The 14,021-nt window shown below is 36.2% G+C and overlaps 1 protein-coding gene across 1 annotated transcript; it reads left to right on the forward strand.

Moving 5' to 3' along the window:
- The first annotated feature begins 1,279 nt into the window (after positions 1 to 1,279).
- eif3m (eukaryotic translation initiation factor 3, subunit M) lies at positions 1,280 to 10,364 on the forward strand. Its single transcript, XM_028443000.1, has 11 exons — positions 1,280 to 1,429; positions 3,153 to 3,285; positions 3,809 to 3,947; positions 6,215 to 6,338; positions 6,438 to 6,532; positions 6,630 to 6,713; positions 6,798 to 6,897; positions 8,057 to 8,138; positions 8,976 to 9,119; positions 9,922 to 9,982; positions 10,134 to 10,364. Exons 1-11 carry the CDS (start codon positions 1,388 to 1,390, stop codon positions 10,255 to 10,257), a joined length of 1,128 nt encoding a protein of 375 aa, XP_028298801.1. The 5' UTR covers positions 1,280 to 1,387; the 3' UTR covers positions 10,258 to 10,364.
- The last annotated feature ends 3,657 nt before the right edge of the window (positions 10,365 to 14,021 follow it).

The following is a 14,021-nucleotide window of genomic DNA, read 5'->3' on the forward strand; positions in this document are numbered from 1 at the left end:
ATACATCTGGCCATGACTATTTAAGTTAGCAGTATCTTTTGTCTGTGGTTTTCTCTCCATTTCTCTAAATGTTCAGATTCAAAACTAGTGAATATTACCAAAAAAACAAAAGTTTCTAAAGGTCTTGAGGTCTGTGTTGAGAAAACAATCCAAGAAAGCAAATGGCAGAGAACATTACCTATCATGTTTTACAACCTTTTGTAATTCTTTCACAATTGAACATGTACTGCCTTTATTGGCCCAATATCTATTATGGGGAGTTCTGCTAATCACACATTTATGCTTTTTTTTCCTTTCTTTTTTGTTTGCGATACTTCTGCAAATGAAAAAAAAAACATTTTCATTTTACTGTTTTTCTTTACACTAATGTCTTTCAAATCTTCCATCCAGATACAGAGCAACCCACTCCTGTGACCTAGGTTTGAATAAATAATGTGTAGAAGATGGATAAGTATAGGTCATCAAATGTCTTTCAGATGGTGGTTGCTGTGTAGCCTATACTTTAAACTCCACAGAACACCAAACTGAAGGTTTGACAAAACATTCAAACAAAACCTGACAAACCTGGTTCAACATCCTCTTCATTTCGAGTACTGGAAACATTTATTGGATAAATTAATTATTAAAGTCAGTAAAATTAAAACAAAAAGCTGAAAAACACACAAACATGAAGCCAATACTAAAGGGAATAAATAAAATAGGCTAAACAATTGCTATCTACTGTAATTGTAGAAACACCACAAATGGCCCTCTAGTGCAGGGGTTCTCAACTGGTCTCACCCTGGGACCCACATTTTACCACGGTCATTAAATTGTGACCCAGTTTTTTTTTTTTTTTAGAATTCAACCACAAATGAATTTTTTTCTCAATTAGCTGTTGAAAACACACGTATATCATCTTTTTTTAAAACATAAATCTCTATATTTTCCTTTGTAACATGCATTTCACAGCAAAGTTTCTTTCAAAATAAAAAACAAGTCCAACATGAGAGATATTTAGTATTGATTTATTTTTTACCAGCCGTCCGAGACCCACCCAGTACAGGTCTGCGACCCACTTTTGGGTCCCGACCCACCAGTTGAGAATCACTGCTCTAGTGAACAGAATCAGGCTTTGATCCGAGTGACACTTAATAGAACATATGAAGACTGATGATATGTTCTAACATTCTATGAAATTGTGCAGCACGATTTTTGATTGGATATTTGTTTCATGTGCCATTTCTCGTGACGGCCTGCTGTCTGTGGAGTAGAGCTACTGTCCCTTTAACAATCTGACCCGGAAGCGTACGAGTGTCCCCGGCTCACTGCTCATTTCTTTTCCGGTCAGGTCTCACCGCTAGTGGAGCGTGTATTTCATTTTCGAGGCTCACTAAAGCACCACAAAATGAGTGTACCGGCATTTATTGACATCACAGAAGAAGACCAGGTACGGTTTACGTCTTTAAACACCTGTTTTACCGTCACTTTATTTGCTTTAATGTCTGAGTGAGCTGCTAACCGGCATTTAGTTGCATGCTAAGTGGCTAACATGCTAACCGTTCTCACGTCCATGATGTTTGTGTGCAGCCGTCTAAATAATAGTACACTGAACAAAGATACAGTAATAAAATCACTATTATGAGATTTGACTTCGTGTCATATCTGAAAATAGTTTACATGTCTTTTTCAAAAACAGTTATTAATGTCATTATTATTCTTGTATTATTACTATTATTATTATAATATGGCGAACAGCTCTACATTTTTATATCATAATAAATCAAGTTACATATTATGGTGAACTATTGTTGAGAAGTTTTACTTCATTAATTATTTGCTGTGTATTATAGTTACGTGGGTGCCCGATGCAAGTATTGCTCTTCTAAATAAAATATTTTTTTGTCTCTTCATATATATACATATTTTTGTTTTCTTTTGTTGATTATTATTACTAAAGATTTCAACAGCAATATCAAAATGTGAATTAGGTCAACTAAATGATCACCATCCATCAATCCATTTTCTGATCCACTTGCTCATTTTTAGGGTCGTGAGGGTCTACTGGTGCTTTTCTCCAGCTCCCATAGGGCGTTGGGCGAGGGTACACCTTGGACAGGGTACCAGTACAAAATGATTACCCTTGATACAAAAAATAGGATTCACAACTGGTGATGTGTTGCATTGGAGGAGCTATAATTAAGAAATGAGATAAAATAGACTTTATTCATCCAAAAGGAAATTCAGGTTTTGAGCTGCGTTACATCACTCAAATTAAAACAAACAATAGGAACAGACAGCACAAAAAAAACACAAAACAAGGTAAGCTTTAAAAATAACAAATAAATTAAAATTCATGAGATACAAAAGATAAGTGCTGGTACGCTGTTTTTCTGTCAAGGTGGTTGGCATCTCACATTCTCCACCCATGAATTTTAAAACCATGTCCTAATACATGACATCTTGTGTCTTGAACTGATGCATTTCCAAAATGTGTTTTTTGTGTATTAAGTCGTGATTTTACTGTATTCAGGTTGTTAAAAACACCATTGTAAATCAGTGGGTTTTTATCTTTAATTTCTTTTTATTCTCAACAGTGTACGTTGCACATTGAAATTTGGAAAGCATCATTAATAATACAATGTACAAAGTGTCTATAGTTCCGTACCCGGACCGCACCGTGTTACGATGGCCGAGTGGTCTAGACTCTAGGATTTTTCCTTCCACTGATGTGGGTTTGAAATCCACTTCTGACATTTTTTTTTCTTTCATTTTAACATATTTAAAATGGCAAATTCCACTTTTAAAAATACATGTATGAAAAAAGAAACATTTTAGGGTATTTCCTGGGATAGGGTTAGGATTTGGGCGAAAAATAAACTGACTGAAATTTAGCTTGAAGGACACGGATCCAGCAGTGACAGGGACGGGGCTAGCAGTGACAGAACTACCGGCATTTGGCTTACTGCACATGCGGATGCATGCGCACAGGAAGTGCCGGAACTATAGTCAGATTTGTCTGAGGTCTGGGTCCGGACCAATAGCAACAGCCTACAATCTATTATTTATTTTTTTAATTTGTAATTTCTATTGTGTTTGAGACTTTTTCCATCAGTAATCAAAATGTTTTAATAGCAGATGCAAATATCCTGAGATGTTTTTTATCTTTCCAGGCTTTAGAGCTGAGAGCCTACATCAAGGCTAAAGGAGCTGAGATCTCCGAGGAGAACGCCGAAGGTGGACTCCATGTTGACCTGGCTCAGATCATTGAAGCATGCGATGTCTGCCTCAAGGATGATGACAAGGGTTCGTAAAAATGAAGAATAAATGGTGTAGAGTAGTATTTCTTTAGGAATTTCCCTATAGAATGCTTGACATCTGTGAAATCTCTGTGTTTAAGGTTTGTTTACACATGGAAGTGTTAATATATGGTAAAGTAGAGGTGAAATTTACTTCTTTTTTTGGGACCAAACTCTATGTAAACCTATAAACTAAAAGGAGTTTGGCAATCCTGCTCAAAAAGACCAAATTGAATGACAGCAAAAGTCACAGTTTTCATTAAATAACTGGGAGCCATTTGACTATAAAATGTCTCTTAAACATTTCTAATTTAGTGTTTTGGCTGTGTAAAAGGTTTGTAATGCAGTATGCATGATTGTCCTGGTTCTGGAGTCACTACTTTGGCTGGTTCTTCACTTTTCATAAAGCTTTATTGATGACATTTCCAGTCTGGTTAGATGCAGAGGAGAAACAATCGATTAATTTGTAATAGATTTAAATGATTGGCCTTTATTCCTGGATGAATAGTATGTTTTTGTTCTGTTAACAGACGTGGAGAGTGTGATGAACAGCATCGTGTCATTGCTTCTAATCCTGGAGACAGAGAAGCAGGAAGCCCTCATTGAAAGTCTCTGTGAGAAGCTGGTGAAGTTCCGTGAAGGAGAAAGACCCTCCCTCAGAATGCAGCTGTGAGTTCACACAATTTACTTTTAAAGTAGGGCTGGACGATTTTGCCGAAAAAGAAAATCTCGGATTTTTTAAAGAAAAATTTGAGATTTGATTTTTGATTGAAAAAAATTTCACTGTACTTAAAAATGAGTGCAGACGTCAGATATATTGTCAGAAGTGCAACTTTATTGCTGTGATTGTCCTCAACATGCATAGAACAATCCCAAAATAAAAAAGTAAATGAGGCTCTGTCATTCAACAATTTCAAGCTTTAACCCAGGTTTAAGCAGAAGTGTCACAGCAACTTCACAGTAGCTTAAATTTTCTGATTAAGAAATCAGATAACTACATATTCTATAACATATAACATTACAATTAAAAAAAAAAAACTCTTCCCTTAGCATCTCAGCATAGTGCGAATAAAAAATGAAAACATCCCTGTGACACACATATAGCCTACTCAAAGGGTAAACAAATGTAAACAAAGAGAGGGCTGGTTCACATCGCGCTACTGTAACCGACAAGGACGGAATGTGAAAAAGTCCGAAAAAACTCTGGTGGGAAAAAAAAACTAGAATTTGCAAAATGAAAATCGTTTTTATCTACAAATTTTATTAATCGTTTAAATCAATTTTTTGCCCAGCTTTATTTTAAAGCCTGTAACATATTTTCCAACATCACCAAACTTTGTCAATCACACATGCCAAGGAGGGACTTGTTTAATGTAAAATAATGTTTGTGGGTAAATATGTAGTTTGTTTTAATGTGTTGTTAAGATGTATATTTTGAAAAAGCCAGTAAAGCAAAAACACCCATTTCATGTACTTTATGTAGTTTTTGAATCAATATTTTAAATGTGAATAGTCATCATAGAAGGATATGCTAATATTCAAACAGTTGAATGGACACATCCAACACAGTTAGCATTGTGTTTCAGATGCATGCCATTTAAACCTAATCCATAATCTTTCTATTCTCCTGGTTAAGGCTATGCAATTAATCGAAATTCAATTACAATTTAGAATATTACACTCAACTAAGGCTGGGATAAACGATAATTTTTTAAACGATTAATCTAGCAATTATTTTTTTTCGATACATCAACTAATCTAATAAACTTTTCCAGTTTGATTCGATTATCGATTATCTCCCCATTAATTGACTAAAAGTAGAAAAGTCAGAAAGTGCTTTTCCAACAAAAAATAAACTTTCCTTTGTGCGTGTTGCCGCTGATGTCACAGCGGGTGTTTCCTTCCTTGTCTTGTCGACGCGCTGCCGTCTGGTCACACCCGGAATAAAGGACGAGCGCTACTGGGAACAGCTGCCTTAGACGAAAGAGTGCGTGCCTTCACTGCCTTGCACTTTTGAAACTTGGTCAGACGACTCATCAGCGTGCATATTTTGTATCAACGTATTTTTTGTGTCAACGTCATCGATTACGTCGACGCTTTGTCCCGGCTCTACACTCAACGATTAGAAAAATAACATAATAGAGAAAAAACGATCATTTAAAAAAAAGAATATATATACGTATATTTAATTTTACGCTTCATTTGCTAAATAAAAAAAACTTCCACGATTTAGGATATGTATAAAGAATAAAGCTTGGAACACACGAGAAAACATTATTACTAATACTAACTTTGAGTTGTTTAATGCTCGCATACAAGCTCCTCCCCTCCGCCCCTCCTCTCTCAAAGCTAAAGCTAGCTTGCAGGCCAACATGAGGAAAGCTATTGCTAACGCATCAAAAACGCTTTGTAAACAAGCAGGGCAAGTCAAATTCTAAAAAATACACTTCTAATGCAGTATTGCTTTTGTTTACAAAAGTGAACATATAGTATGTGTTTCATACTAAAGTGAATATACTTGAATTCATAATTTGCAATTCCCTTGAAATTATTTTTTGTCATTTAAACACTACAGTTCTGTGACAATTTACAAGTGTCCGTAGCAGTTCATTGCACTGCATTTGTTTGCAAAAGGGAACATGGTTGAATAATATTTAAATTAATACTTTGCATCTTTTTATTCATTTGCATTCAAATAATATTTTATATATATATTTTCATTTTTTTGCAAAAAGTGAACATACTTGACTTTAGTGTTTATTGTTTAAAGAATATATTTTACTTTGTTTTGAACAAAAAATAAATACATTTTTGGTTGATAAATAATCGATTGAATAATCGTGATTTCAATTGTGACTGAAATAATTGTAGTTGTTGTTATTCTATAATGGAGCAGCCCTACTCCTGGTGATATATTGATTATTGTGTTGCCATAGGCTGAGTAACCTGTTCCACGGTATGGATGAGAACACTCCTGTGAGGTACACAGTCTTCTGTAGCCTCATCAAGGTGGCCGCCACCTGCAACGCCATTTCCTTCATCCCTACTGACCTGGATCAGGTTGGTCCTCTACACCAGCAATTAATGCAGCACTTTATCCATTGGTTTTCAACTTACTTCAAGATTCTGTCTCCGTGTGTATGGTTATGTTTTCATCAGGTTCGTAAGTGGATTGTTGACTGGAATTTGGACACAGAGAAAAAGCACACACTTCTCAGGCTGGTGTATGAGGCTCTGGTTGATGGCAAAAAAAGGTAACTACCTAAAGATTGCATAAACAAAACGTGAATTTATGTGAGTACTTATGTTGTTATAACCTTTTTCTTTTGTCGTTTTATTTTCCCCCCTCAGTGAGGCGGCAGCAAAAGTGATGGTTGAGCTGCTGGGAAGTTACACTGAAGACAATGCTTCACAAGCACGTGTTGATGCTCACAGGTAAACTCTCTAAACGTGTTTGGAATTGGTGTCACAAACAGAAAAGCCTTGCCTTCACACATTATTGCACCTGTGATCTTTTAGATGTATCGTCCGAGCGCTCAAAGACCCAAACACATACCTGTTTGATCATTTGCTCACCTTAAAACCAGTCCGGTTCCTGGAGGGAGAACTCATCCATGATGTGAGTACTTTGAGATAGACAATGTTAGATGTCTTAATATAAGATTCAATTAAATGTGACTTTGTAAGTAGCATGATTTTGAACACAATGAGATGGGAAACTTTGGTTTTCAAGTTTACTCCTTAATATTCATTGAGAGCTCTATTCTTCCATGCACATAAGTATAAAAAAAAACCACGCAGCGGCGCTGTTTTTGGCTGCGTGTTATTCTCCCCCTGTACTTAAGTCAGTCACTGCGAGGCGCACCTCCATCCCAGTTACGCACTGTGGGTGGAGCGGCCCTGAAATGTGGGTGTTACCATTCAAATCTGGTCTTCTGGCATTCTCCCGTCTGCTTAAGTTATTTTCCTCTTACACGCTTCTGAACCTGGAATAAGTGCAGCGCCCCGATAAGGTGAAACATTATATTGCACAAGAACTACAGACTTAGTTACTAGGGATGTCCCGATACAATTTTTCCACATCCGATACGATACCGACATTGCAGCCTTGCGTATTGATTCGATATCAGCACGAATCATACATACTTTTGTAGTGTGGAATGCTAAAAAAGGTTTGATCAAGTGATGTTGCTCAAACAGAGAACAATAGTCAGCAACAGTAGGTATGAGAAAAACTGAGCCATTTATTATTAACCAAATGGTTACATACACTTTTAACCTTCAACATAATATCTGCAGTATTCTACAACTGAATAAATATAATGTATATCGGAGATTTTAGATGCATTCGAATAAAATCCGATATTCGTTTTCTGGCTGATATATATATATATATATATATATCAATATCGGGTCAGGACACCCCTATTAGTTGCAATTGAAGCCACACAGACTCATAATATTGCAAAAGAAACTCCCAGAAAGAATCTATCCAAAGTGATGCTGGAGACGAGAGGTGCGTAAAAAAGCGCTTAAGTCCAGACGGGAGAATAGGGCCCTTAGTTAGCAGTAGCTATGATTAGAAATGATGACATCTCATCACATATTATACCACCCTTTAGTACAGTCATTTACTGTTTTTTGTTAGTGGGTGTGAATTGTATTTAAATACAAACTAGAAATCCAATGTGTGTCCCTAAAAACATATTATAGAAACATATTCATTAAACAATGCTCGATGTTGGCTCTAACATGATTTCCCTTTTCTTCTTTTTCAGCTGCTAACAATTTTTGTGAGTGCAAAACTAGCAGCATACGTTAAATTTTACCAGAATAACAAAGACTTCATTGATTCTCTTGGTAAGTGCTTTTATTTTGACTTATTTTCATTATGTATCGTCACTGATTTTGGTCATTTATATTGTATTTAGATTGTATGAAACCTGTCAAAAAATGTGATGATAGCTGATCACTTATTTTTAGGGATCCACCGATCGATCGGCCGGTACATCGTTTTTATCAAAAATGTATCCATTTATTGTGCTCGGAATGACCTATGTTAACCCTGACCATCACTGCGCAGCAGCTGTAATCATAAATAGTGCTCTCATCGTACGGTACTTTTTATTTTTTTTTGCTATTTTTACTTTCAAAGATAATCTTAACAAAGATTTTTCCAATAACTGGTACAATAAATGCATTTTGATTGTGTAATGAGTAGAGTAAAACAGCAAATAGCACACTGGGAGAGAAAGTAAGGATTTAAAAGTGACTTGGACTGTCAGAAACTTGTTTCTGGTTAACTTTAAACAGACATCTATGAACACTGTGATGAAGGGCTATTGGTTTAGCTTCAACAAAAGATGTTCCCATTTTGTTCTCTTCGATCATTGGGTCACCGACATTGCTTTGTGTGTAGTTCACATGAATACTTGGACTGTGTCAACACTAAAAAGGAATGTCTTTGTCAGCAGAGTATTTCTCTCTCAGCTAAAGGTTTGCATGTAATTAAAAGCATGTGTGGGATGGATTCTGTAAACAGAATGTGTTCTGAAATGTTTGTATTAATGAGTAGAATCCTGTAGGTCGTACGATCCTGAATGTAGAAACAATTATCACTGGGAAACTCCCCGAGTCCAAAGCTAATTGACTGTGACCGCTCAGTGCTTACTGACCCCTGTGTGTTGCCCCATATAGGCCTGTCTCACGAGCAGAACATGACCAAGATGCGTCTTCTGACATTCATGGGCATGGCAGTGGAATTCAAGGAGATCTCCTTTGACACCATGCAGCAGGAGCTGCAGATTGGAGCCGAGGAAGTGGAGGCCTTTGTGATTGATGGTACAAATATACAAACTTTTTTACATCTTACAAAGCTCTTATTCTGCTTCCCCGTAGAGGTGGAACTGTCGCCCCCTGCAGTCACAGATGTTTTTGAGGCTTTTAATCTCTGTTCAGTGAACTAAAGTGTTACATCGACATCTTTCAATTTTCCTGATTGTTTAGAGCAACCAAAAGCAGCACAAGTTGGTATTTTTACTGAAAAACCTGGCAAAGTAAATGATCTAAAAAGCAGACTGAATGCTTTACTCCAATAGAAAACAGTGGGCTGTTTACAGAAAGTGGGGTCATGTGACATCATCAATCATGTGATTTCAAGATGGAGGAACACAGGCTCTTAAAGGAGCATGGGGGAGGATTTGTAAAAAAAAATAAACATTAATTGTATAGTTGTTTAATGCTAATGGGTGAAGTGTTCAAAACCAAAAAGAGAGATAATTATACCCTGTTTGAATAGGGTGCAGGATTAATTAATAAATAAATAAATAAAAGGGCATTTGTCACCTTTTTCTCCAGTGACTTTGACCCAATATCATTTCTCTTGTAAAACCATATTGAGAAAAAATGAATATCGAGTTTATGTCACCATTTTGAGGCAAAATATGCATATTAATTTAAGTATACAATTCTCTTACAATCATGTATTTTGCTGCTTTGATTTTACATTTTAATTTTGTATTAAAAAAAAACTTTTCTGAAGACTAACTCTCTGTAACATCCACCAGTGGGTTGTCTGGAGTCGTTAACGTCTGTAAAAGCTTTATTCTCTCCTAACTCCTTTTATTTATTTATTTTTACGCAGCTGTCAGGACCAAAATGGTGTACTGCAAAATCGACCAGACGCAGCAAAAGGTCGTTGTGAGGTAGGTGTTACTGCTGAAACCTCAGAAAGGGTTTAGGTGTGGCACTTTTTGTGTCCTGTGTGTATTTTGTTAATCTATAATCTTGATCAAAACAGTTTTATATATATATATCATTTTAACATTTTTGTTCTTTGTGTGTTGGAACAATCAGCCACAGCACACATCGTACCTTTGGTAAACAGCAGTGGCAGCAACTGTTTGACTGCCTCAACTCCTGGAAGGCCAACCTAGCGACCGTCAAGACCAGTCTGCACACCCTGTCCCCGTCTGCCTGATTCCATATCCACCATACACCGCTCTCTGACGTTCATGATTCCCTGACTAAAAATAATCGGCGTTTTTATTCATTTCATAAAATAAAAGAACAATGAGGTCACCAGAAGCTGTTGGATCTTCATTATTATTATTTTATTATTGGCATTATTAAATGAGCTGTTCTACCATCAATAACCACCTTACGTTGTTGGTAGTGTCTACATGACTATAAATGACCGGGACCACTACATAACATCTTAACCTACAGTATTTATACATTTGGACATGACATGATCCATTTGTAATGACTGTATAATTGGTATAATGACTTAATGCAAGAAATGTGCTCCATTTGTGACCTGCTCATTCCTACTATTGCTGCGTTTTTTTGTTTTTACACCCGCTTAAATTTCAGTTAATGAATACAGGGAAGAAGTTACTATTGTTTAATCATCCCATGAGTATATTTAGATCCTATGGCTGGGCTAATTGTGTGTCCTGATGTACAGTATTTAGAATAGGCTTTTTTTTTTCTCTGCAGAAAGACATTATCCATAAAAGGTTTAAACTAACTCAGTGATTCATCCTCTTGCAGCTGTGCACATCTGGCTTGAATCATAGGACAGTGCACTGGTCACTTTGCTATATGAGCTGTGACTGAGTGAGAAACAACTTTTAATGAGAGGGTCGCTTCTGAACTTCCAGTGACCCAGGTCAACAAATACTAGTTGTTGATTTTAGTAAAATACTTTGCTGCTGGACATTTGAATTTTTAGGCTATCCAATGACGTATGGCCCAGGCAGTAGATGTTGAGAGAGGTCTGTTAGAGATGTCTCCCTCTCGGTTGGGATGAAAACATGCAAATCTGACAAAGTGCAGCAGACACAGCCCACCCCCACCACATCCCTGTGTTTTATATTTAAGGAATTGAGCTACAGCCCAAGTTCTTATTGTGCAACATATCATTCAATATAGGTTATTAATCAGATTATTTGAGTACTTTAGTTTGAGTGGATCTTTTATTCATATCAAAGGTCTGCTGAAGGTCACACCTGTTTGCTCACTAAACAGCACCTCTTACCAGAGCATGTACAACTCTGAAACCTCAAGGAGAACCACTTTGTTAGAACCAGAGGGGAATGTAACAGATTACAAGTACTCATGTTACTGTATTTGAATTGCTTTTATGGGTACTTGTACTTTTTTTTTTTATTGAGTATATTTCTAAATCAGTCATTTTACTGGTACTTAAGTATGTTTTAAAAGAAGCAAAGTCATTTGTTACATTTCTACACTCACCGTTACTGAGTAAATTATTATTTTTAGTTTTAAAATGATCAACATTGTGAAACTACAAAAAAAAATTGAAATGACCTCACGTCATAGCCGACCAATCAGATTAAACATAATGCCAAACAGCATTGAATGGAGGATATGTTCTCAGTTTTAGTGTTCATAAATGTATCTATATTTAGAGCCTGAGAATAGTTTTTATTTATTTTGGTTGTTTTATTTAAAAAAAAAAAAAAAAAAGAAAATTTGTCAAAATTATACATTTTGACAAGCCTTTTATTTTAGACAGATGCCTTTGTGGAAAAATAAATGAAGTTCCAATTGTGCAAGATTTAATCTCTTCCTTTTTACATTTATACGTGAGGTGTTTACTGTATCCAAGGGAACCGTGACAAGATTTATTGACAAAAATAAACACAGAGTGAAAGTAACGAAACAGTTGACCTTTGTTCAAAAGAGTATAAACCTTTTAATAACAAGATAAATACCTTGATACACTTCACTAGTAGCTTTTACTTTGAGTACTATTCAAATGAGCTAATTTTTACTTGTACTTGAGTATTTTATGTATGACTTACTTGTACTCGAGTACAATTGCAATCAAGTAACAGTACTTCTACTTGAGTAGGCTGTATCAGTACTCTTTACACCTCTGGTTACAACTACCTTAAGATTAAACACATGGCAGATTCTGTATGAATTTGCTCTTAATTTTCATTTGTCAGCTAGTTTTCCCATCCTGGATAGTGACTATTCTCTCACTTCCTGTGGGTCATATGTCTCACTGGTTTTAAGCAGCGGGTCTGTGGATGGTTTGCCATGTGAGCTGTGTCAGAAGTTGACCCTGCACATGGTTTATCTGAGCACCTTGACCTCTGATATGTTAGTCAATCCAGGCTATTCTGCATTGTTTGGAAATGATAGCAATGACTTATTTCATATGGGAGCTTTTGACTGGCTTAGACAAATAGGAGTGAAGATGCCCAGGGATGTGTTAAAATAATCTAGTTTTTTATCTTGTTTTTTTACTGTTATAATTGGAAACATATATTAAAAAACAGCTTGTTTACTTCATCCTGTACATCAGGAGTATTAATCTCAAATCCTGGAGGGCTGTAGTTAGCATTTTTCATCTAAAAAAAACATTTTGATGTCTTATGGATATTGCAGGTTGAGGCAACTGGCGGTCCGGGGGCCACATGTGACCCTTGGTCTAATTTTGTGCGGCCCCCAAAACAAAATTGTAATTCATGAGTTTGGAAGTTATGTGAAGCCTAACATAATACACAAAACTCCAGAAACACAGAAAACAACAACAACAAAAGTGCACAAAATGATAACAAAGACACACAAAACAACCACTTGAACACAAAATGGCAATATATACAAAAGGACTTCAAAGACCCCCAAAATGCCAATGAGAGTGCACAAAATGACAGAAAAATACACAGGAAGGATACAAAAATTCACCATATTGACAAGAAAATTGACAAAACGAATTCAAAAACTCACAAAACGTCTAAAAACTAAGAAAACAAACAAGAAAACCTGTACAAAAGGACAACAAAGACAAAACCCTTTGTTCTTTCCTGTATTAATGCTCAGATTAGTCATTATTCTAAATGCTAACATGAATGTTAATAATGTGGCCCTGCTCTGATAGAAGTTGCCCATCTCTGTTGTATTGGAAGCAAAAGCTTTTAGTTTGTGCCCTCAGACGTTACACGTGAAATACACGAGAATTTGTTTGTTTGGAAAATCTAACACTTTTATGAAGTACTTTTTGAATCAAATCCCTGTAAATGATGAGCTGCAGCTGTACGTACGCTTATTTCTATTCATTCTCAATGAGTGATAGACAGTGTTACAATTAAAATTTCTGAGTAAAGCTGTAAGATGAAGCTGGGATCTGATGTCACACACTGGACCAAAGTCTGGTATTTCTCTTTTCCTTCATATCAACATTCCTGTGGGTGAATCGAACAGGCTGAGAGTTTCCAGACATGTAGTCATGTACGAGTCAGCAGCTATCACAGCTCTTCAATTAGCACTATCCAGTAGGCTGTGAGATAGTGCTTAGAGTTTCCTATCTCTACTTTCTCTAAACACTGATCCTCAGGCTCTGAGTCAACACACACTTTTTTACATGTAGAGCAAAACATCAGTTTTGCGCTACACTTTAATATATTTTGGTTAAAACATTTTCCCATATGTTCTCAGCTGTACATGGATCCCTTATATTAGTGTTTCTCAAATGGGGGTACGTGTACCACTAGGGGTATGCGATGGCACTACAGGGGGTACTTGAAAGAGAGGGGAAAATTAACAATATGGGGTTTTATAATGTTTATTATTTATTATCCAAGTTAAACGGGACAGCTTTTCTCAGAAACTGTTTAAGATACGTAGAATAACCAAATTTGGTGTGTGGCTTCAGGGCATCAATACTTTGATGGAGTTCGAAAATTATTTTTTCCGGAGTTATTGCCC

Source organism: Gouania willdenowi, chromosome 3 (assembly GCF_900634775.1).
Source record: "Gouania willdenowi chromosome 3, fGouWil2.1, whole genome shotgun sequence".
Classification (NCBI taxonomy): Eukaryota; Metazoa; Chordata; class Actinopteri; order Blenniiformes; family Gobiesocidae; genus Gouania; species Gouania willdenowi.

What these genes read in the sequence shown, in the direction of transcription:
- eif3m (XM_028443000.1), top strand. Translation starts at nt 1,388, where the DNA reads ATGAGTGTACCGGCATTTATTGACATCACAGAAGAAGACCAG. An exon ending in TCCCTACTGACCTGGATCAG is followed by an intron (nt 6,339 to 6,437) that starts GTTGGTCCTCTA and finishes TGTTTTCATCAG; the next exon opens with GTTCGTAAGTGGATTGTTGA. An exon ending in CTGGTTGATGGCAAAAAAAG is followed by an intron (nt 6,533 to 6,629) that starts GTAACTACCTAA and finishes TTCCCCCCTCAG; the next exon opens with TGAGGCGGCAGCAAAAGTGA.